The 25,760-nt window shown below is 41.9% G+C and overlaps 1 protein-coding gene across 1 annotated transcript in view; it reads left to right on the top strand.

Moving 5' to 3' along the window:
- Nucleotides 1-12,305, top strand: part of NIPA1 (NIPA magnesium transporter 1) — a 38,267-nt gene extending 25,962 nt beyond the window's left edge. The window contains exons 4-5 of the mRNA XM_077482788.1: nt 1,180-1,340; nt 3,970-12,305. Of these exons, the coding sequence (XP_077338914.1) occupies nt 1,180-1,340; nt 3,970-4,481 (673 nt within the window). The 3' untranslated portion in view covers nt 4,482-12,305. The remainder of the gene's footprint in view (nt 1-1,179; nt 1,341-3,969) is intronic.
- Nucleotides 12,306-25,760: the final 13,455 nt, after the last annotated feature.

Below are 25,760 nucleotides of genomic sequence, written 5' to 3'. Positions count from 1 at the left end.
TCAAGTGTGACCCTGTGACTAAAGACTCAGTAAAAAGGGGCCAGTCAAGCTTAAGCACTGGAAGATACCTTTCTGTTGAAGTGTTGGGAGCCTTTTAAATCTATCATATAGAACATGAAATCTCTATTGGCTTAAGGTAATCCTCATCAAAGGCTTTATCTACTCCATCAGGTGAGGGCAAGACCCCGTCTCCACTTAAAACTGTTTGCCTGTTCCCAATTACTGGAGCTGTCTGCTTGTGGAGGCATTAAGTGTTCTATCACTGGAGCTGTCCCTGGCAGAGTCTAGTTCTGACCCTTCTAGGCCTTCAACTCAAAGTATACCCAAGGCCCCTTTTAACATCTCTAATTTGGATTCAGGGTGTTCACAGTGTACTCCTGTAGTGACTGTTGTTAGGCCACCTGCAGACGACTCAGTTTTTTACAAGGGGTTGTTTCTAACCTGGTTGCAGGATGTGCTACCTTGCATTTATAGGATGCAGAGTAGCACATCCATGGCTCCTGCTGCTCTCAGGCAAGTCTGTAAGAGAGAGGAGAGACAACCAGCAGATGGGCACAGTGCTGGATCAATACAGGGCTCAGGCACAGCAAATGGAAACATTTTACTTTAATACAGGGAAAGCATTACACTAAAAAATGTTTTACTCTTAGAACTACTTTATTGAATGATAAAGAAAATAAGACTTTTGTACTTACTGTAAACTATTCTTCTTAAAGTTCGTTGAAGGACACTAGTCCCTCCCCTCTGTTAATTGGCCCTGTGTACTGCCTGCTGAGAAAATTGAGGCATGCTGGGTAGAGGTACAACACCTATTTTTCTGTTTGTCCCAACCTTCCATAGGCAGCAATATTCCTTTTGTCCTTTAGCTGCGGCCGCGGCTTACAGCAGGGGGTCCGGTGTGTCCCTCTTCTCTGTTTCAGGGGCGAATCAGGTCCAAATCTTTGGCTGAAATGAACCAGAAGACACACAGGACCCTTTACCAGTGTGGACCGCGGCCGCCCCAGAGCTGTGTGAACTGCTCCATTGAGAGCCAGGCACACGATGTGGAGAAGTTCACATCAGTGTGAACCCAGCCTAAAAAGAGTGTCAAGAACAAGCAGCCAACATATTCCTTGCAGATTTTTCCTTTACTTTCTGATATCTGTGATGTACTGTTTAATTTTGTTTTCTATTTCATAGGTCTCTCTTGGCTTCATATGTACTAAAAGAAAGGCTCAACTTCTTGGGTAAACTAGGATGTCTGCTCAGCTGTGTGGGCTCCGTCATTCTAATTATTCACTCTCCTAAGTCTGGAAATATTACATCTCGAGCTGAGTTTGAAGAGAAGCTGTCCAACCCAGGTATAACCATTTGCTATGACTATCACATCTGATAGATAAATTGTAATGGTTGTTGCCTGAAAATTCAGTACAATAGAGCCGGATCACAAGTGGGTTATAACTAAACTATGCCATCATCAGCTGACATTGGGGCTGCATTCACCTGAGCATAACAACTTTTAGGTATTTGAATGCCTATTTCTATGGGCTTTCTTGAAGTGCATTTCAAGAATTTTACATGTGTGTTCAGGTTCAGTCATGTATATTTTAGCCAATGGAAAGCACTTGGAGAGGCCATCTGTTACAATGCATGGAAAAGGCCTAAAAAAAGTGAAACGTACTTGATTCATGTGTTTCCTGGCATCTCTGTTCAAGTCTATAGTGCTTCAACATAAAATCTTTTATTGGACTTAAATGCATGCCATTTTCCTTAATTTGGCTTCTGTGTCTACTGCAGATGTACACTAGATGTGTCCATAACTTTGAATGTAATGAGAATACTTTTAATGAGGATTATTAGGAGTAATGACTTCTAAAAGTAAAGCCGCGTACACACGGGCGGATTGTATGGCCTACTTAGTCCGCCGAAACACATTTCAGCGGACAGTCCGCTCGTGTGTGGGCTTCAGCGGACTTTTTCAGCGTGCAGTCTGGCGTACTAAGTATTTCGGAATTTCCGTAATACTGTCCGTCATACTTTGGTTTCAGCGGACAATCCGCCCGTCAGTAGGCTAGTTGGACGGACTAAAAATGGCGCATGCTCAGAAAGGATTTACACGGCGGAAGGTTGCATTGCTGTGTATTGGACTTCCTATTTCTAGTCCCGTCGTACGTGCTGTACACGTCATCGCGCAAGCTTTCAACGGACTGTTTGTGCATCTGTGTGTGGTCAAGTCCGTTCATTCGAAAGTATGACGGACTGTCCGTCGGATTGTATGACGGACTAAGTAGGCTATACAATCCGCCCGTGTGTACGCGGCTTAAGGGTTAATAAGAGTAAGAATAATTATATATAAATAACCACTAATAATAGCCTTGTCTTAGCACTTTCTGGCTTAGCACTGGACAGTCATACAGCATTTAGAAGATGTAAAGCAAACTGACATACCTGATTCTTATGTGGATGAGTCAAAGCAAAAGAGCCACAAATAGATTGAAAAAGCTTCCTGCTTTCAAGTAACGGTGTCAAAAGTCCAAGGAAAGAACCTGTTATTTTGCCGAGAACCTTGTTTAGCTATATTGTATGCTCATACTATGTAACCTAATGTAATGAACCTGGGACAGGAAAGTCAGTACTTTGAGAATGCAGTGGTGACGCACAGATTCCCTCTCCTAGCACTTGCATACGTTACTTCCATTGAATGTGTTTTTTTTTTTTTGTTTTGTTTTTTTTCCTAATCTTACCCTTTTTAGGTTTCTATTTTTAGTTTCCTAGCATACTATATATAGCTTTAGTACAGATATGCTAAATAACCTCATACACAATGTATTATTGTAAATTTTGAATAGAGTAGGGGAATTGGCAAAACCTTTTTGTCTAGTTGTCATCACTGTCTATGCTTTGTACACATTCCTGTCCTGCTAATAGTTGTGTAAAGGACAAAGGTTGAGGGGAAGTTCCACTAATATTGTAGAGCCCAAAAAAGTGGGTTTACTTTTATTGAATGAAATTTACAATGCATTTGGATGGGGGGGGGGGGGGTCATGCAGCTTCCTTGGGCTACATTGTAACATTAAGAAAAGCTTTATGTTTAGATTAGGGTTTTATGCATAGGCTGAAAAGCAAAAAGTTTGTTGTATTTTTCTTTTAATTAAGTCTAATTACATGTTTTTAATAACCCTGATGAAGAGCTGTGTGGCCCCTGAAATGTGCTGCATCATTTATTCAATCTAAGTTTGTAATAAAACCCCACTTCTTTGGATTCTAAAATTTTAGCGTGGTGCTCCGATTTTTAGACTCCAAACATTTAATTCACTTCCTGAGGTTCCTCTGCATATGGTAGCAGCCCACAGATTATTTGGTGCCCCAGTGGCTCACCACTAGTACAGCTGTGACCAAATCAAATCCAAACTAAAACCGGCCATGGATGGTTCAAGTCTCAGATGGTTCAGCAGAAACTGGCCGAGATTCGAACCATGTATGGGCAGGCTTAAAGTGCCCAAGTTGATTGATCAATTAACTTTTGTACAGCCAGTCTGCCAGATTTGACATGCACTTATCCCAAATGGGCTGCAGAAGTGAAAACATTATTTAAAGGCTTCCATTTTCTGCTCTCTTCAACAGATGTTTAAAAGGCAAAAACTATTTGGTGTACGTTAACTAGTTTGCACAAAAAAAAAGAAAATTGCCCTGCATGCAATAAAGTCAGTGGATCTCTCTCTGTTTGAAATATACATTTGTGTGCTTTACAATTTGTAAATAACATATGAAATGCAGCGTCCATAATGCTTTTGTGAAGTCACTCACCAGAGCACTGTTCTTTATGGTTCTTCTGAATATACCTGTGGAGAACATCTAGGTGATGTAAGCTAAGTCTAAAAAAGCAGTATTTTGACATAACTTAAACATGAATGAATTTACATGTGAAATAACAGTGAACAAAACTATTACAAAGAAATTTATAACCTTTGTTTTCTCCTTCTGTTTCAGTATTTCTGAGCTACCTCTGTGTTGTTCTCCTGATGCTGACTTTGCTGATATTTTGGCTTTCACCAGTTTATGGGAAGAAAAATATTATGGTTTACATTGGGATATGTTCACTGCTCGGCACGTTCACTGTTCCATGCACTAAGGGCATTGGCCTGGTTGCACAAGATGCCTTTACCAGTGATTCAAGCAGCCCAGGGGCAAGACACCTTTTCTTGTGCCTCATAGCAGTATTGGGATGTAGCATCCTCATTCAGTTTCGCTACATAAACAAAGCACTGGAAGACTTTGACTCTTGCATATTTAGTGCCATCTATTATGTGACTTTCACAACATTAGTCCTGCTGGCAACAGCCATCCTCTTTCAGGAGTGGACTAAAGTAGGTGCAGTGGACTTTTTAGCCATACTATGTGGCTTTATTACTGTATCCACTGGGGTTATATTAATCCAGATGTTTAAAGAGTTTAACATCAACTTCCGAGAGGTGAACAAGACATTAGAGAAAAAAGAGTGAAATAAGTAGGCCTAAAAATGCAGAACAGTTATTCCGTGTTCAAATTCAACATGTCAATCTTGTAACTTAAATAATTTAAATTCTCAGCATATTTTGTATTTGTGCCTTCACATTGACGTTCCTTTGTTTCTCATAGGTGGGTGTACTAAAGGGAATCATTCTGTTTGACTCGCATTCCAATATTTGACATGCTCTTTACATTCTGTGTGCCTATTTCACTTTAATTTAGGGTATGTATGCAGGTCGGCTGGTTGTCATTTACCACGTAGTTAAAACTACATAACATAGTGTTTGCTAATCTGACATTGTGTAATTTTAATTTGCTTTGTGTCTGCATCTTTTGTAGTTTGAACATCACTATGCCAATAATGCATTACAGTGACCTAACAATGCTACTGTGACCGCTTATGACCCTAGACTTAATACAGTACTAATTTAAAGTCTGTGTTCTCATATTGTAGATGGCTATGAATCCATGTGCTTTTGGTGTAATGGCCTGTAGCTCTATTTTGCCATACACCCCCCCCCCCCCCCCCCATCACACATTAATAGCTTATGTCCCTTGCACACCCATTACAACTGCATGAGTCAAAGCTTCTTGGAATGCAGTGCTGTCATACACAACTCACATAGTTATTTGCGAATGCAAGTGTGGGTCCTAGCATAGTATTTGCATGGTTCAATTGTTTACAAAGAGTATGTTGTAAAGGACCCAAGTGATGCTAATTTCTAGCATGTTATTGAGGAATTGATGGTTTGGCTTGTCCTGATCTAAAAATTGCATGTTACAGCTGGCAAGATGTAGTAGTAGTAGTAGTAGTAGTAGTGATTGGGTTGTAGTTAGCCCTGTAGCAACACCAATGCTCAATTCATTGGCCTGTATAATCCAAGTTTTGGTTATAGTCATAAACTAATATAGAAAAAGATAGATTGTGCAGTAAGGTAGTAATTAGCAATAACATTTTTCAGCTTTGGCGTCCCAATGTTTTAATTTTTTCTTTTTCCAAGAAATTTAAATCTGATCAGTTGCAAGTAGACATTTGACACGGAATTGCTGTTTTGCATATAAACTCTATCTGGGAAAATTCACTTTATTATTGTAAAATAGAATATTTTAAAATGTTATGGTAACACAATGCTGTGGTCATTCTCAGGTAACACAAGTGAAACTACTCAGTATTAATTTAAAAAAAATGTTGCTTTACTTATGTGAAAAATGAAACGTATAATAGCAGCAAACATACCTGATAATTGTTCTGTGGATATGAAGTACAGTTTATTTATACCTCTGTCCTTAGTATGAAGAATAATGATATCAATATGTACTGTATGCTTATCATATATTAGGAGCAAACTGCACTGGACCTCTAATTTCATCAAAAGAGCCGATCTGTGAAAGCATTCTGGCAGCGTATGACAAGCCAATTAGATTTTATTTCCTATAAATATGATTATACTTGGACAGCTAGTTTACTTCTACTTTTATCTCAATTACATTGTAATAATGTCTAAATAACTTTTTAATATATTTTAATGCACCTCCGTTATAATGCATGTGAAGATTAAAGTAATACAAATGCATAACCAACATTTATTATGTAGAAAAATAAGTCACATTCTATAAAACTGGAGAAAAAGAAAACGTGTTGCTCACTGCAAACATTTAGAATCCAGCTGCCTTTCTCCATTTGTATAGAATACTGAAATCTTTATTCTGTGTACAGTATTAAGAACAATTGAGAAGTACATTTTCAGAATTGATGCCACTTTTCATGTGGCATAGGATGATTATGAGATTGTAATCAGATTTTTGAAGCGGAAAGTTATTGATAGCACTGATCTTTTAAAGGGTACTGAAGACACTATTATCAAGTTCTTTTGAAAATGTGTGCCTTTTTTACAAAAAAATAAAAAAAATAATGTTTTACTAATCTATAAAAGATTCATAAATCCATTCTTCTTTTGATCTTGCATAGTCATCAGTAACATAAAGCCGCAATTTCCAGTTCCAAGCCTCAGGTTCTAAACACACGGGTACTGTTTAATTCTAACTATAAAAAAATACAATCAGCGCAAATTGAAAACAAAATAAATATGCCAGCTTAACAATTAAAGATCTTTACATAAATCCATAAATATATAGGAAAAAAGAAGTGCAGCGCAATAAATCAATCATGCATGTTAATCAAAATGTCCATATAGTAAGACATGTGAACCACAAGTCTCAGATGAGATAAACTGATAGTATTCACGTGTTTGGAAAGTAATCCGGGAGCACAAAGCTGAAGTGACAATCCCTCCATCTTCAAAATAATCACTTCGCTCACTATAGTTAGTGGTCCCCTGAACTAACAGGTGGTCACAAGCGCAGGTCCCTCACTAGGGCAAAGTAAATTGCAGTTCCAGATTAAACGGGTGACGCTGTAGCTCCGCCCCGCTGAGGAAGTTCTGGAGAACGCAACGCATATGGGGGAGGAGCTGCATTCAGATGACCTCACCCGCTGCCATCCTGAGATTTTACACTGTGCTGGCCTGTGTTAAATGCCCGTTTTTTTTTTTTTTTTTTTTTTAAGCTTCAACATGTGAGTAGAAATACCTTTTGTTTTAATAATGCATTTAGTACCTTAATGGAGAGCACTTAAATCTCTTCTTTATTTGTATGGTCCTGGCATGGGCTCCTGGTGTATGGCATTGGAGATGTGGATTACCAGCAATTTATTTTGCCCTAGTGAGGGACCTGTGCTTGTGACTACCTGTTAGTTCAGGGGTCCATTACATGAGGTGAACAAAGGGATTACCTTGTGCTCCCAGATTCCTTTCCAAACACATGGATAGTATCTGTTCACCTCATCTGAGACTTGTGGTTTACCGGTCTTACTATATGGAATTTTTGATATACATGTATAATTGATTTATTGCACTGTACTTCTTTTTTCTTATATAATTCTAGCGTGTAAATGAAAATCTAAAGAATAGCATTTCGAACAAGCATTTGCAATGCACTAAAGCAGCTTTAAGCAGATGGTTTAAAGTTAGTTTGTAGACGTCGGCCTACAAAGGGCATCCACTTTGCAATATTTGCAGAGCAGTGAACCTTAAACCCCTTTTCACATTGAAGCGTCGCTAAAACAGCACTAAAGCGCCGGTCGTTTTTGCTGTGCTTCAGCGGAACTTTTCCAGAGCTTTTCGGCCACTAGTGGGCCATTTTTTTTGTAAGGTCACATGACAACCATGTATGAAATTTGCACCGTGTATGGCCTGCCTAACTGGCTTCCCTTTTTGTACCAGAGTTTTTGTGAGGGAGTATTATCAGAAACAGACTGTATTTATCAGGGCATTATGTAAAAAGAAAAATGTCCTGTGCTGTTCTTTTCTTTAATGCTGGCATCATACAGGAAACTTCTGACATAGTGCTTCGTACATGGTCTCATTGACTCTACATTATACAGGCACTTAGTATAGCATGTATACCTTCTTTTACATGCAGCTATATATATTTATTTATTTTTTGTTGGCAGAGACCCTAGAGAATAAAATAGTAGGTGTTGTAATTTTGCCCAGCAGTTTTTTAAATGCAATTTATTTGGAAAAAATACACTTTAATGCATTTTTACACACAGACACTATATAATACCAAATATTTAGTTAAAATATAAAAGATGATGTTACGCTGAGCAACCACATACTAGCATATTATGAAATACCCTAAAACGAAGACCTCCAGCGGTGCGCTGTCACTGCTCACAGGGCTTTCATCTTTACCAAGTCTTTCTTCTGGGCTTGCAAGCTCCGACTGTCTGACTGGCCGAGCCGCGATTACATCACTCCCATTCATTAGCCACTGCACACAGTTCTGAAGGAACAGCACAGGTATGCAGTTCCTTCAGAGCGCATGCGTCAGTGACGTCTCTGGCGGCTGCTGCTTGCTTCAATCTCTCCTAAACGGTGCATGTTCAGGAGATATTAATTTTATCTACAGGCAAGCCTTATTATAAGTTTACCTGTAGGTAAAAATAGAAACTGAGAGTTTACTACCACTTTAAGTAAGACAAGTACACACTATTGAGGGCTAAGCTTTGTTCGTATTTCATGTCTGAGGTTTACAACCACTTTAACTTTCTGACTAAAGCTCAACTTTAATAATTCCTGATCTGCAGTCTTGCTCCCAGACAGTAATTAAAAGTTACAATTGGAGGATTCCAATGACAGTCGAGCAACAAACATTTTCACAAAAATAGTCAGCAAGGGAAGCATACACATTTCTTTCTTGGCAGGTGTGCTGTCAGATGTGTATTCAAAACTTGTGGATTGTAGCTGAAGCTAAAAGGCCAAAACTTGTCAAAAGCTATGCAAATGTTTTTGAATCTGATGCTTTTTTGGAGTTCTCTTACACCCACACGCACTTGTATGCTGTCCATTGACAGGGAGATTGTCATAAGAGAGAGCGCAGGAGTCAGCAGATCTAGATCCACTTTACTGAAACCTGGAGAGGCTCACAAGCGTTTTTTGACCCGACTTAAGTGAGGAGTCACGCGCTTCAAGGTGAGGATACACCTAATAGGGGAGGAGTTAGGTGAGGTGGTAAAGTAGTTGTTGGAGCAGCTTATATTGGATTGCAGAATTTTTTTCCATCGGATGTCATTCACATAAAGAGTCAAGCCACATGGGGGATGCTTTATTTGTGTTTTGATGGACTTTATCTACCACTAACCACTGCATGTTATTATATTTGATACTTTATTATTTACATAATTGCATATATTACTTTCCAGCATCTATCATTGGTTATTGAGCACGGATTTGAGTGTATTTATACACACAGCCCAGCACATTTACTGAACTCTTGCTCTTCCCTGAGAGGTTAAACATGTTCCTCTATGGGCATACGCTTTAGTATGCCTTTGTGAACGAGGCCTTAGACAACATTATGACTGCTGTACATTTTCACACTCCATTAGACATGTAAGTATCTTTTGAGCATATATCCCCAAGACACCATGGTGCTTCTCATATCTTCATTGACCCCTGGGCTTCTAGGTAATAAACCCAAGTCAGCAGAGAGAAACATAGTTTGATAGTGAGCAGTGTTTTCTGTGTACCTGCCTGCAGTTCTTTTTAGTTAAAAGATATTTATGCACCTTACATGTTGTTGGCAGATTCATAACATCAAAGACAAAACATGTAAATTGTGTGAAATCTGGGCATCGTATTAGTTTTGAGAGCAACACACAATCATTTACCTAGGCAATCGGAACAGCTTCCTCTTTAAAAAATAAATAAATAAATAAATAAATAAATGGACTTTTAGCCAAATAACTGGTAGTGGACTATTTATAGTAAGGAAAATGAGCAAAATCAACCCTCCTATATTCGAATTGGATGACAGAGGCCAATGCAGCTTTTCTTTTCTCTTTTTTTTTTTTTTGATTCCAAATGTGACACTCCATTTAGATATTTTCAACTGGGTTGGTTTATTAAAAGCAAAGAGAGCTGTGCACATTGTACACCTTCCCCAGAGGTAAGTGAATGTTGCCAGGTTCTGCTGATTTCCATCATCCAATCATGTGCAAGCAAAAATGCTGCTTTTTTACTTGCACCTGATTGGGTATTTTCTACAAAGTGCATTTTCACTACAATCACTAAGCTTTGGGGAAAATGAGTGCAACTGCAAAAGTACACAGTCTGTTTGCCTTTAACAAATCAACCCCTATATCTGCTTTAAATGATCAAATTTGAGCTGCAAGAGCTTTGAATCTTTCAGGTAACCTTTTTTTTTTTTTTTTTTTTTATATCTGCAGAAATTAAATAAAGATCAGCCTTATTGTAGGGTTAGTCCATCCAAAGGCTATAGTTATGAGCAGAGCCAAGTACCCTCTAAATACAACACATTCAAACAGATGTAAATTATTCAGGTGCTGTGTGAGTGAAATAAAACGTTTTTGCTACTACAAATTAGTTGGCTTAATATAAGTGAGAATTTAAAGTATTCTCAGCCCCACTGTTCCCATGAGATTTGCCTGGTAAGATGGCGGTTGTACCCAAAGATATATTTAGCTGAAGGCTTTAGCTTATACTCAGAAAATACATGCCAAGCCTGCTTTAAAGTGCACCTCTGCCCAGACTATGGACAATAAACGATTTGCATATTGTTAAAATAGCTGACCTTTCTAGATGCTTTTAATGTGATGATATTTGTTCTTATGGATCATTAGAAACTGGTTTTCAGTTGGTTTCCAACTGCTGCTGGTTGTTTCCATTAAATTGCTGGGAGGATGCCAGGATCTGCTAAAATTTCAGCTCTCCTGTTTTGAATTTTGAAATTGAATTTTTACACAATGCTTATAGATAGAGAGATGAATGAGTGCTTGTTTAGAATGTGAAGACACTTTAGTGTGCATGATCTAGGCACAGGGTCAGTTTTTAAGTAGGGTAGGTTTTTAAGCAGTTTACCAAACAGCAGGTCTTAAGAAAAGCCATAGAGGTTGATTTACTAAAGGCAAATGTACTTGTTCACTTTGTCTAGATCTGAGGGGAAGCTCTGCTGATTTTCTTACATTCAATCACATGCAAGCAAAAATGTTTGTGTTTTATTTTCCTTGCATGTAATTGAGTAAGTCTCATTTATTAAGCTCTGGTGCAAGAGAAGTGCACAGTATATAGTTTTTGCCTTTTAGTAACTCAACCCCTTAGTGTATGTAAAAACGAATATTATTTTTTTCTTAAAGGAATTCATATTAAAGGCTAAGTTTGAATTTTGGGAAAATATTAAACGCACACATTTTTGCAGAAAAAAGTGCATTTATTTTTACCACCCCCCACAGGAGCCTATAAAGCAGGCATGTCCAAATCCCAGCCCGCATTCCAGTTTAATGTGGCCCCTGGATGGGCACTGATTAGGCTGCATTGATGGGCACTGACCCTTATTTTGCTTCACAGTTCTTTCTTGAAATTTTATGTTTTTTTTCCTGAAACTTCCCTCTTAAAGTGAAGGTGTGTGTTATACGCTGGTCAATACGGTATATCCAAATAGCACATGCAAGCTCATCCTTAGTCCTGAATGGTGCTCTGGGATTTGTTGGGGCCACAAAACATATATACAAATAACACGTCCGAGCTCATCTCTTCCCCGCACTGGGCAGTGTATTAGTGCTCGAACGAACACACTTAGACCGAATTTTAATGGTTCAAAGAATCTCAGGCAAAATGGTAAGCCCTCACGCATGTTCACTTTATCAAATCTGGCCCTCTTTGAAAAAAGTTTGGACAACCCTGCTATAAAGCATTGCAACCCGTGATCAGTGGATCGTGGGTGCAGTGTTGGGCTCCTGCAGACAAGCCCTAGAGTTTTCAGCCTGTGAACTTATTCTTTAAGGCAACCTTGTTGCTATTTATTATAAAATAGTAAAAAATAAAATGAAAAAACTACTCGCCCCTTCTGTGCTGTTGAACTCACATTTCTGGGTTTGTCTGGTCCCCTGCAGTGCAATGTGGTTCCCTCCACCAGCCCTCTCTACTGTGACCTATATTGATCCACAGAGTGCAACAAGGGATCAGGCGTCCACCATATCCAGGAGTGTGTTGGATACAGAAGATTTTTTCAGTAAGCTTATCACTCAAAGATAACAGGGGGTTAATGTTCTTTGCATAGAGAACTTCACTTTTTTCCCCCCCAAAAAAAGGTGAAATTTTATTAAACTGCTCTCATCCCATGTTCTTAACATAATTGTATTGCTTCACTGTCTAATTTACACAAAGTATATGTAAGTTGTAGATTTTTTTAATATGTTAAAGACTGAAGATAATAAATTAAATCTTTTTGTTGAATCTTGTGTTGTCTTTTCACTTTTAAGGAGGAACTATCAAAGATATGTGACCTTCTACTTCCTGTCAGAAGTCACGTGCCAGGGCATATGACTTTGGTGCCCAAAGCACAGGGTATAAAAAATATTTTCATGTGTCCTTTGAGCACAAATCATTTTGTAATTCTTTTACATTCCCACACTATACCTAATAATGCTTTCACTTACTGATCCCAAAGCAAGAATAACGCCAGCACTTCACTGAAAAATATAAAATTTATTTTGTTTAGTTCAGAATGCCTGCAATGTAAATAGTCCCTGCTGACACGGGGGGGGGGGGGGGGGGGCATAGTAACCAATGGGTTTCTGATTTCAGCTTGTTCATTTAACTGACAATTGTGCGGTCGTGCAATGCTGTACCCAAACAAAATAGACATTCCCCCCCCCCCCCTCCACAAATAGAGATTAACATTTTTTTGGTATTTGATCATCTGCAGTTTTAATTTTTTTGCGACAATTTTGAAAAAAAAAAACAACAATATTTTTTACTGTTTGCTATAAGTATCCCCAATTTTTTATTTAAAAAAAAAAAAGCTATTTTTCTTTCCTCAGTTTAGGCTGATATATGTGTTCCTCTACATATTTTTGGTAATAAAAATCACAATAAGCGTATATTGATTGGTTTGCACAAAAGTTATAGCGTCTATAAAATAGGGGAAAGATTTATGTCATTTTTATTAAAAAATATATGTATGTGTATATATATATATATATATATATATATATATATATATATATATATATATATATATATATATATATATATATATATATATATATATATATATATATATATTAGGGGTGCAACGGATCAAAAAACTCACAGATCGGATCGTTCCTCAGATCAGAGTCACAGGTCGGATCATTTTTCGGATCAGCAAATAATAATTGAATTTTCAAAAACCTGTGAAAATTCCACCACCATATAGTCCCCACTGTAATACTGGCTGAGCATGGCTGGGTATCGCCGAGTATGGCTGGGTATGGCAGAGTATTGAGGGATGGCTGTGACTGCACTTGTCACAGAGCAGCGCTGTGGGCTCTACAGATGCAGCCCACAGTGCTGCTGCCATCCGATTTCTCCCCTCCACTGTACAGATCTGTACACAGAGGGGAGAGAAACCGGCGTCATCATGGCGCCGGTTTGTTTACAAGTGATCACTCCGTCATTTGACAAAGCGATCACATTGTAAATGCCGACGGGTGCACCAAGATGGCCGCTGCTTCGGAACTAGGCTGAAGCCGCGGCCTTTTCTAAGGCTGAGACAGAGCAGAGATTGTGTGTTTACACACATGTCCCTGTTCTGGCTCTTGTGCCCGCGATTGCCGGCCCCGCACATTGGCACCCCCACAGTGGCATGCCCACGCTTGCTATCCTGCTTAAAGGAGCTTACGTACAGCTATAACGGTTTGCGGGATCATGCCGACCTGCCGCAGTATAATGACGGTGGCTGCTTGGCAAGTTGTTTAACCACTTGCTTACTGGGCACTTAAACCCCCCTCCTGCCCAGACCAATTTTCAGCTTTCAGCGCTGATGCATTTTGAATGACAATTGCGCGGCCATACAATACTGTACCCAAATGAAATTTTTATCATTTTTTTCCCACAAATAGAGCTTTCTTTTGGTGGTATTTAATTACAGCTGGGAGTTTTATTTTTTGCTAAACAAACAAAAAAAGATGCAAAATAAAATAAAAATAAAAAATCATGTTTAATAGTTTGTTATAAAATTTAGCAAACAGGTAATTTTTCTCCTTCATTGAAGTGCGCTGATGAGGCGGCACTGATAGGCTGCACTGGTGGGCACTGATAGGCATAGTTAAGGTGGCACCAATAGGCACAGATAAGGTGGCACCGATAGGCAAAGATAAGGTAGTACTGATGGGCACAGATAAGGCGGCACTGATGGGCACAGATAAGATGGCACGGGTGGGGGGCACTGAGAGGTACCACTGATAGATGGGCTCTGATAGGTGGCACTGATGGGCACTGGTAGATGACACTGATGGGCACGGATATGTGGCACTGGGGTGCAGCACCGTTGTTGAGGCAGATTGTGGGCACTGCTGGGTGGCACTGTGGGCACTGCTGGGTGGCACTGACGGGGGGCACTTTATTGATGAGGTGGCACTGGCAGGGGGCAGGTGGGCACTGGCAGGGCTGGCCGTGATCGGGACTGATGTCCCGATCACGGCCGCCGGTGATCGGCTCTTTTTTTTAATAGCCGATTACCGGCTCCGTTGTATCACATGATCAGCGGTCATTGGCTGACAGCTGATCACATGGTAAGGGGTCGGGATCGACCCCTTGCTCGCATCCGTGATCAGGCGAGTCTCATAGACTCGCCGATCACAGAGCGTGCCGCGCGCGCCCGTAGTCCCGGCAAAGGAGGTCCGCGCTGTAGCCGTCATTTGGCTATAGCGCGGATCTCAACTGGTTAAAAATAAAACGTTATATTGTGCTTATCTGCTCTGTGCAATGGTTTTGCACAGAGCAGTGCCAATCTTCCTTTTCTCGGTTCACACACTGGGCTCCTACTTTTCTCTGAGTGCCCCAATAACAAGCCACTTGCTATGGGGGGCACTCGTGTGTGTGTGTGTGTGTGTGTGTGTGTGTATGCTCTCTCCTAAGCCCACTCTGTGTCCATAAGTCACGCAGAACGGGGCTTGGCCCCACTCCCACGCTCCTCCCTAATGGCTGTGAGCCAATCGCTCTCTTAGCCAATTAGGATCCAGCTGCACCAGCTCTTGTGCACATTGCTTGATCACAATGGGGTTCTGGTAACTATTAGGCGAGGCTATGGGTGGGGGCTGCATACTGAAGGTTTTTACCTTCATGCATTCTTAAAAAACCTTTAGCCTTTTAAAGTGGTTGTAAACCCTTACAACCAACTTTGACCTACAGGTAAGCCTAGATTAAGGCTTACCTGTAGGTACACGGTTTAGGAGATACTTGCCGAAAGACAGGCACCGCTGTCTGCGGCGCATGCGCCATAGACAGCGGCGCGCAGGCGCACTGAGCGCGCCGCGGTCAACGGCAATATGCTGCGAGTGGCGGCTCCCGCGCGCATGCGCGGGAGTGACGTCATTGCGGCTTCGCCGAAGGACAGCGGTGGAGCAGCGAGACCCACCGAGAAGATGGATGCACCGGACTACAGGGGACAGCGGTGACTTCGCTGGCTCCTGTGTCAGGTAAGTGACACATAATGGACTACTATGCGATGCATAGTAGTCCATTATGCTTTACTTTTGCAGGGAATGGAAGAGGAAGTAAACTCATCAGGGTTTACTTCCTCTTTAAAGTGATTGTAAAGTCCTTTTTTTTTTTTTTTATAAAAATAATAAACATGTTATACTTACCTCAGTGGATTTGCACAGGGCAGCCTGGTTCCTCCTCTACTCGGGTCCCTCTTCTGTACTCCTGGCACCTTCCTCCTGATGAGTACCCCCACAGCAAGCCGCTTACTATGGGGGCAGCCGAGCTGCAGCTCTGTGAATCCATTCAGACACAGAGCTGCAGCCCGACCCCGTCCCTTCTCACTCCTGATTGGCTGACTGACTTTGACAGCAGCGGGAGCAAATGATGCTGCTGCTGTGTCTCAGCCAATCAGGAGGGAGAGTCTCGGATGGCCGAGACACTCATAGACAGAGAAGGGGGCTCAGGTAAGTATTAGGGGGGCTGATGCACACAAATGACGGAGCGATCACATGTAAACAAACCGGCGTGATTTCTGGTTCCTCCCTCCCCTCTCCGTCCAGTGTTGGCGAGGGGAGAGATCAGTGGCAGCAGCGCTGTGGGCTGCATGTGTAGTGTTCACAGCGCTGCTTAGTGACAGATCCATCCATTCTCTGCATACAAATCCATGCTCTGCATACCCAGCCATACCCTGCATACCCATCCATACTCAGCATACTCACCCATCCATCCTCAGCAATACTAATCCATTCATCCATCCATGCTCAGCCATCCCATCCACCCCCATTCATAATTAGCCGTACCCAGCCATACTCAATTGTACCCAGTCATACCCAGCCATACCCATCTATACTCAGCCGTAAACAGCCATACCCAGTCTTCCTCAGCCATACTCAATCATGCTCAGCCATACCCCGCCATCCCATCTATACTCAGCCGTACCCAGCCATACTCATTCATGCTCAGTCATCCCCATCCACAGCTCATCCACCCCCATTCATGCTCATCCATGCCACTACAGTTCCTCACAAAAGTGTAATAAGTTTCAAATCTAATTTGACTAGCTATGTCCCTAGAACACCTGATGGTGCTCCCTGCATGTTGGTCCTCTGTATGTGGCCACGCTGTGGAAAAATCTCACACATGTGGTATCGCCATACTCAGGAGGAGTAGGAGAATCTATTTTGGGGTGTAATTTGCCAGTGTCATTTACACAGGAATCGCTGCATTTGTATAGCAGTGATTGCTGTATAAATGACAATGGTCCCAAAAATGTGTCAAAAATGTCCGATGTGTTCGCCATAATGTCGCAGTCACAATAAAAATCGCTGATCGCCGCCATTACTAGTAAAAAAAAAAATTATTAATAAAAATGCCATAAAACTATCCCCTATTTTGTAAACACTATAACTTTTGCGCAAACCAATCAATAATCACTTATTGCGACTTTTTTTTACCAAAAATATGTAGAAGAATACGTATCGGCCTAAACTGAGGGAAAAAAAATGTTTTTTTATATATTTTTGGGGGATATTTATTATCACAAAAAGTAAAAAATAATGTGTTTTTTTTTCAAAATTGTCGCTCTATTTTTGTTTATAGTGCAAAAAATAAAAAACACAGGGGTGATCAAATACCACCAAAACAAAGCTCTATTTGTGGGAAAAAAGGATGTTAATTTTGTTTGGGAGCCATGTCGCAGGACGGCGCAATTGTCAGTTAAAGCGACGCAGTGCCGAATCGCAAAAAGTGGTCTGGTCCTAAGCCAGCAAAATGTTCAAGTCTGAAAGTGGTTAAAGACAAATATATAAAGTACAATTATCATATTCCTCACCCCCTCTGATGGCCCATATTTAAAATTTTAGGGGGGGGGGGGAGTATGTTTTGAACAGGTAACCATCTCCACTTCATTGAGAGCTGAATGCATAAATAATTACCTTGGCCCAGCCCTCCTTACTTACACTGGGCAGCCCACTGGACAGGTAAGAAGTGTCATAATACAAAAATGTGAATACACACTGTACAAATTGAAGCACTTTTTTACATTCTGAAATTACCTATCAAGATAATAGGAGAACAAAACTTTAAACAGTATAATTTGAAAAGTATTCAGGCAGGCCCTTGCACTATATGCTTTGGTGAATTCATCCATAAATCTGAGCACAAAAGAGGTAAGTATAGTGTGTATGGGTTTGGCAAAGTCAGCAGAATTGGCATCGGTTGACTTAGCGGTTAGGGGGGGAGGGAGGGTTCCAAAAGCCTCTGGCACTGTGCATGAATTTAAGCACACAAATAACATTTAAACACATTTTAGGGGGTGTTTAGGGTAAAGCAGTACTATGGAGCTGACAAAATACATTAAGTGACTAGGCTAGGTGGGTATGGGCCCAGGATAGCATTCTGGGTAGGTTTGTGAAGGCAAATATGCATGAAGGACAAAGAAGGAAGTTTAAAAAATTTGAGCATGCATGAGGATAAAGAGGACATTCACAGCATATTACAATCATGGTAATTAGGGAATGATGATAGAAATACAATACATCAGCAAACATTGAATACATATAATGTGATGCAGGTCTCTGGAATAATGATTCCCAGAGCCTGGGGTGAGATGCCTGTCAAGAACTTGATGTCCTGCAGACTTTTCCCCGTCGCTAAGTACCGCAAGGTGGCGACTAGCCTCTGTTCGGGAGTGATGGCTTGCCGCATGCAGGTGTCCTGCCTGCTAATATAAGGGGACAGCAAAGCCAACAGATGGTGAAAAACAGGGTCTGTCACCCTGAGATAATTCCTGAAATCATCAGGATTATTCTCACGGCTCTCCCACAACAAAGGCATATGAGAGAATTGTGATCGTGTGTACATGGCATAACATATTATGGTAAGCTGGTACACTGTTCCTGAAATATGATTCTATGAAGGGATAAAAGTCGGCTCCTAGAGACATAATATCCTTCTGCACTATGGGAACAGATGGAGGTGCAGATTCTTCTAGGTACAGTGCCTTGAAAAAGTATTCACACCCCTTGAAATTTTCCACATTTTGTCATGTTACAACAAAAAAAGTAAATGTATTTTATTGGGATTTTTTTGTGATAGACCAACACAAAGTGCCACATTATTGTAAAGTGGAGGAAAATGATAAATGGTTTTCAACATTATGTACAAATAAATATCTGAAAAGTGTGGCGTGCATTCGTATTCAGTCAATGCTTTGCAAAACCACCTTTTCCTGCAATTACAGCTGCAAGTCTTTTTTTGGGTATGTCTCTACCAGCTTTTCACATCTAGAGAGTGACATTTTTGCCTATTCTTCTTTGTAAAATAGCTTAAGCTCTGTCAGATTGGATGGGGAACATCTGTGAACAGCAATTTTGAAGTCTTGCCACAGATTTTCAATTGGATTTAGGTCTGGACTTTGACTGGACCATTCTAACACATGAATAGGCTTTGATCTAAACAATTCCATTATAGCTTTGGCTGTATGTTTTAGGGTTGTTGCCCTGCTGGAAGGTGAACCTCTGCCACAGTCTCAAGTCTTTTGCAGACTCTAACAGGTTTTCTACTAAGATTGCCCTGTATTTGGGGGCGTGGTCTGACGCCAATGTGAGCGGACATGTATAGCTCACCTGGGCTCTCTCATCCTGTTGTAGATCGAGATATCCTGCTTGGTAGTCAAAGATTCTTGGACTGAAGGCGGTAGGAGTGTGTTGAAGTCCTAGAGGCTGGTGGTGGAGAGACGAATGGTAATGGAGAGCTGCACTGGGTCCTCCTGGGCCCTCCACCGATCCCAGCTAGCCCATAGTGAGGCTTCGGTAATCTCTGGTAACTTCCGGGTGCCTCCGTGCCACCACGCGTGTAAATGTGGAGAGGGAGTGACTATGAGCGTCGGCTGATTCAGCTGAGGATGGAGAGACTCAGGAAATCTCAGTGTTCTCTCATGGAGCGCGAGCGTGAGATGGCTCCATCTGACCCCTGGCAGGCTCCCTCTGTCTTTTCCGGCTCCCTTCAGCTTTCTGTAGCTGGTAAGAAGACTCATTACTTCTATTACTCCTATGACCAGGGTATGTAAACTTTTGATCAGGATAATTTGGATAATTTCTGTTGCCATTATGATTTAAAAAAAAGTAAACCCATTTGATTGATAATAAATGGCTTCAGCCAAACGCTAACCATGAGTGAAAGAAAAGTTTTTGTGTTATTCATATTTTCTGAAAAATTGCCAAGAAATCAAATTCAGCCAGGGTATGTAAACTTATGAGCACAACTGTATAACTGGCTAACTGTCTATTTTGACCCCTTTGCTCCTGGCCCCTCTGTTACTCTCTCTCTGACCCTCCTATGGCTCATATTTTATATACTTGAAGGACACATTGAGTGCTGCAGCGCAGGTGGTGAGGGGAGGCTTGTCAGTGCTTTTTGCTAAGGGAGGGGCAATAACATTTAAAGTTTGGAGGGTCTGGGGCCTGCATTTGGGTCCATATTCACTTTATAACTGGAGACACGGTTGAGAACTATGACAAAGGGGAAAAAAAAGGAGAAACATCAGTACTAGAAGACTCTTCCAGTTCACAGCCACAGCGGATAGTAAAAGATAACGATAAAAGTAAGGAAGCAGCAGCCAAACTGGAGCGATTTGCACATAATTCGTCCCAAAGTACTGGGAAAATACAACAACTAAAGATATCTCCATCGCCTTCTGAAGCCCTTAAAGGGTCAAGCCCATAGGACAAGCCCGCCAAAATGGCTTCAGTATCCTTTACTTGAGCTGTGGGAGGGGGGGGGGGGTCACATGATCTTTCCACTTCTAAAACCTCACCATCTTTGAGAGGTATTGTTGGATGTAAATGGTTGCAAGTCTGCCTTGTTGGAAATGAAGGTCCAGTTGAAATGACACTCATCAAACAGGACATACAGAAAGTGCGTGAGAGCACTACGAAGCTGGTGTGTAATGTGTAATGGGGTGAGAGTTTTATTTTTTCCTGACTTCTCAGCAGAGAAGGAGAGTGAAATATATACAGTAGATATCAAGAGGCGATTGAGGCAGTTGAACCAACCACAGCCGCCTCTTGGTTGGAGAAAAATGAGTAGTCTATGTAATATTAGTATAATTTTTGTGGTATGAGGCATGTGCATTAGAATAGGAATATATGGTCTTATTCATTCTTTTTTTATATTCATGTATGAGAGCACCAGAGCAGAGCTATTGTTAGAGAGTAATTGTTAGAGAGTCCAACTGGTTTCACTGGCACTGGTATAATTTATTTTTATTTTTATTGACATACACAAATAGATCATGGGCCACAATCAATGCCCCCAGAAGGAAGTGCTCAGGGGTCAGGGGAAGAAAGGAAGGGGGGAATTGACACAGTTGCTTTGGTATGGAAAATGTAGAGTGGTATTTAAATATGAGTTTACGGTAATTTATTTAATAAAATTAAGGATATGGGATATAATGCACAGAAGATATGGGTCAAAGGATTATGGCCCTTATTTTGGGCGGTTCACAAATGTATTGGCACAATAATATAACTTTTTTTTATATGAATGAATAGTGGAGTTACGATTTGTTCATGGAATTTGAGGGGATTATGTGATTCATTGAAGAAAAGATTGCCTTGACTTTTGGAGTATCTGTCCTCTGCCTACAGGAGACACATCTAACAAAAGAAATAATCTCACAATTAAGATGTAAGGGATTTCCCCATCAATATCATTCAGCGTATTCATCATACTCAAGAGGAACGAGTATTTTAGTACACAAATCAATGAGGTTCTATTGTAGGCAAGTAAGGATAGATTTAAGTGAAGATACATATTTGTATATTGTGTACTGGCAGAGACGCTATGTATACTTATGAATGTCTATGTCCCATCCCTTTTTAAATTAGAGGTTATTAAACAATTGCTGGAATTTATGGCTAATAAACCAAGGGTGCCAGCCCTTATAGTGGGAGATTTTAACATGGTGATGAATACTCAGATGGATACGTTTCCTCCGGGAAAGAGACTTGAGGATATTTAGAGAGACAAGGTTGAGGGATATTTAGCGTGAACGTCACTCAACAACGCAAATTTCTCATGCCACTCTGGTACACACTCCTCACTTTCTAGAATAGATATGACAATAGGGAATGAAACCCTGGCTACAATAGTAACGGATATTAAATATGAGGCTAGAGGATTGTCGGACCACTCCTCTTTAGTCATGTCAATAAGACTGGGAAAGCGTTGGGGGGGGGGGGGGGGGGGATTAGAGAATAAATCAGTTTTGTGTACAGTTGATTAACCGTAAAGAACATATGATAGAACAACTTTGGGAATTTCTAAAGCATAATACAACAGCAACACAGGGTATAGTTTGGGTTACTCTTAAAGCTTACGTAAGAGGAACTCATATGCCGCGTACACACGTAGCGGACTATCCAGCGGACTTCCCGCCGGACTGTCGGACTGTCCGCTGGACTTTCCGAACGGGCTACTTGCCCAATACTGCGTACTAAGTCCACGATACTATCCGCCGTACTTTTGAAATGAACGGACTCGCCCACACACGCGGAGGAAAGTCCGCTCACTTTGAACGCGTCTCCAGGTAGGCGGGGCCCGTGAAGGAGATGTCGCTGGCCCCGCCACCTGGTATGGACTCAAAGTGGAACCCCAACGCCGAAAAAAATCGGCGTGGGGGTCCCCCCCAGGTCCACATCAGACCCTTGTCCGAGCACGCTACCCGGCCGGCCAGGAAAGGGGGGGGGACGAGTGAGCGGCCCCCCCCCTCCTGAGCCGTACCAGGCCGCATGCCCTCAACATGGGGGGTGCCTTGGGGAAGGGGGGCCGCGCGGCCCCCCCACCCCAAAGCACCTTGTTCCCATGTTGATGAGGACAAGGGCCTCTTCCCGACAACCCTGGCCATTGGTTGTCGGGGTCTGCGGGCGGGGGGCTTATCGGAATCCGGGAGCCCCCTTTAATAACCCCCACCCTATGTGAATGAGTATGGGGTACAAGATAAAATAGTTTATTGCACAGCTCCGGGGGTCTTCCGTCTTCGGGGGTCTTCTCGCCAGACTCCTCCGCTATCTTCTTCTAGCTCTTTTACTAGCGGAGGAGCCCCGGCTTTCTCCCTCGCCGCCGCCCTCTTCTTCCGACTTCGGGGGTCTTGTCCCCCTCTTCGGTTCTTCTGCCGGGCCACCGCGCCTTCTTATAGCTTTTACAGGCAGTGGCCTGGTCTTCTGTCGCCTCTGTCGTCGATGTCTTCGTCGCCTTCTGTTCTTCTGTTCTTCTCTTCAGATGTTGCCTCGTCGCTCACAATGACGGGGACCGGGCGCGCGGCGACTATAGGGACATCACCGGATGATGTCCCCGCCCATTATGGTGTCACAGTCCCAGAGGATGCTGGGACTGTGACATCATAATAGGCGGGGACATCATCCGGTGATGTCCCTATATAAGTCGCCGCGTCCCTGCCATTGTGAGCGGAGGCAGCGACGTACGGCGGACTAGCACACACACGGCCGTACTGTCCGCCCGAAAAGCGAGTCCGGCGGACAGATTGGAGTGCAAAAATACTTTCTTAGTCCGCCGGAGGCTACACACGGGTGGATTGTCCGGCGGACTTAAGTTTGCCAGACTTTTCCACCGGATTGTTTGATCGTGTGTACGCGGCATAAGACACGCATTGACAATACAATTTAAAGAAAGGAGATTAGAATGAAGTGGAGCCCGCCTGCTGAAAATGTTGTTGGATACCTCTTCCCTAAAAGGGTTGATCTCGAAACTGTATAAAAATATATATTTTAAAGTATTGGAAAAGGTTCTTCAGCTCCCTAGTAGGGTAAAATGGGAGGAAGATGTGGGCGAATTAACAGATGCTTAATGGGATCGAACATACGCCACTTCTGGCGGCTAGGGACAGACTGGAATGAAGCGGTAAGCGACTTCATTCCAGCCTACTAATTGTAAACACGGAAGCGACATCATGATGTCACTTCCCATTTACTTGGCTGCCAATGGTGCTGGTTTTAAAAAAATATATAGTATTCAGAATCGCCGAAAATGGTGATCTGAATACTTTGAAGTGCAAAAGAGGGATCGGGGATCCCTCCATAAAGAGTACCTGTCACCACCTATTACTGTCACAAAGGATGTTTACATTCTTTGTGACAGCAATAAAAGTGATCAAAATGTATTTATTTTTTTAAAAAACAATTTATTAATTTTAAAATAAATAAGAAAAAATACTTTTTTTTAAAGCGCCCCCGTCGCCGCGAGCTCGGGCAGCAAAGAAAACGCATACGGAAGTCATGCCTGCAAATGTAAACGATGTTCAAATCACACATGTGAGATATTCCCGCGATCGTCAGAGCGAGAGCAATAATTCTAGCTCTAGACCTCCTCTGTAACTCTAACCTGGTAACCAGAAAAAAATGTAAAGCTTCGCCTATGGAGATTTTTAAGTACTGTAGTTTATAGTCATTCCATGAGTGCGTGCAATTATAAAGTGTGACATGTTTGGTATCTATTTACTCGGCGTAACATCATCTTTCATATTATACAAAAAAATTGGGCTAACTGTACTGTTTGTTTTTTAATTCATGAAAGTGTCCCTTTTCCCATAAAGTTGCGTTTAAAACACCACTGCACAAATACCGTGTGACGTAAAATATTGCAATAATCGCCATTTTATTCTCTAGGGTCTCTGCTAAAAATATATATATAATGTTTGGGGGTTCCAAGTTTTCTAGCAAAAAATACGTATAACTTGTAAACACCAAATGTCAAAAATAGGCTTAGTCATGAAAGGATTATACCAGGCTAAGAAAGAAATTACTTGGAAGTGGATACAACCCAAACTGTCCTCTGTAATAGAAGAGTAGAGTTAATAATACAATAATAAGTGAAAAATTTGCATATATAAGAAGGAGAGGTAAACTTAGCTTTGAGAAGATATGGAAGGTATGGTTTGATACTACAGGACTGGTACCCGAACTTGAAAATATATAGAAAGTTGGTGACTGTTTACATTAATCTTAGCAGAGAATTGGTGAGGGGTGAGTGAGAACGCAATGGTAGGGGAGGAGGAGGATGGGAAATGGAAGTCATTTGTATGTATTTATAGTAATAGATCTTGTTGTTTTTAAAACATTTTTGTATGTTGAAAAATGAATGGGAAAGGTGCAGATTGTCAAGTGAAGGCAGGCAGCAGAGAGATTTTGTAGAACTAGTTCCCCCACAAACGGGGTTTTTAGGCAGCAAGAGCTAAAAACCCCGTTTGTGGGGGAACTAGTTCTACTTGTATCTACTTGGGGTGAGCAGCACCCTCCTAGCTCTTTACAGCACTGTGTTCTTCTTTGATTGCCGCAGAGAGATTTTGTAATCTCTCTGCTGCCCGCGGCTGTACATTGAGGGCGGAACTGCAGTGATGCAGAGCGGGCGTGAGAGATGATGTCATCTCTCTGCTCCCCGCCCGCCAGCTCACTGACTGGCCAGTCTCTCCGCCCACCTGCAGACTGGCCCGCCCCCTCACTCGATGTTTGCCCTGCATGTACGCACACTCTCCTGGCAACCCCCCCTCACTCATCCGCTGACCTGCCCGCTCAGGTTCTTTCTCAGCTGCTGACCCCGCCGACTGGCAAGCCGGCTCATTAACCCGCACACTCGTCCTCCTGCCCGCTCACTCATAAAGCTGACTGGCCTGCCAATCACGAATTTCTCGGAGGGGGCAATTGCCCCATTGTCCCCCCTGGATTCGCCCCTGCAGTGGACTGACCTGTAGGCAGACCCTCGCCCCTAGGTCTAATCTCTTCCTCTCCCTCGTGTAGTCTGAGAAAATCCCCTCATATCAGCAAGATGGTGTCTCTAGTTCCTTTGCCCCAAGGGAAGGCTGGAAGTTGTAGTCCTAAAACACCCTTAAGTAGATTTGGAGACTTCAATAGAACAACCATACAGAGAAATACCCCAGCAAGGTGCCAGTTTTGCATGTGCAGGATTGCCATCTCCTATGGCAACAGTACTTAACCACTTTCAGACCGGACCATTTTGCTGGTAAATGACCAGAGGTCTTTTTACACTTTGGCACTGCGCTGCTTTAACTGGTAATTGCGCGGTCATGCAATGTTGTACCCAAACAAAATTTGCGTCCTTTTCTTCCCACAAATAGAGCTTTCTTTTGATGGTATTTGATTGCCTCTGCGATTTTTATTTTTTGCGATATAAACGTAAAAAGACCGC

The sequence above is a fragment of the Lithobates pipiens genome, unplaced genomic scaffold (assembly GCF_037356315.1).
Source record: "Lithobates pipiens isolate NorthernLeopardFrog02 unplaced genomic scaffold, aLitPip1_a1.2 Scaffold_16, whole genome shotgun sequence".
NCBI lineage: Eukaryota > Metazoa > Chordata > Amphibia > Anura > Ranidae > Lithobates > Lithobates pipiens.
Note: the sequence above shows the minus strand (reverse complement) of the source record. Positions and strands in the feature narration are given on the sequence as shown.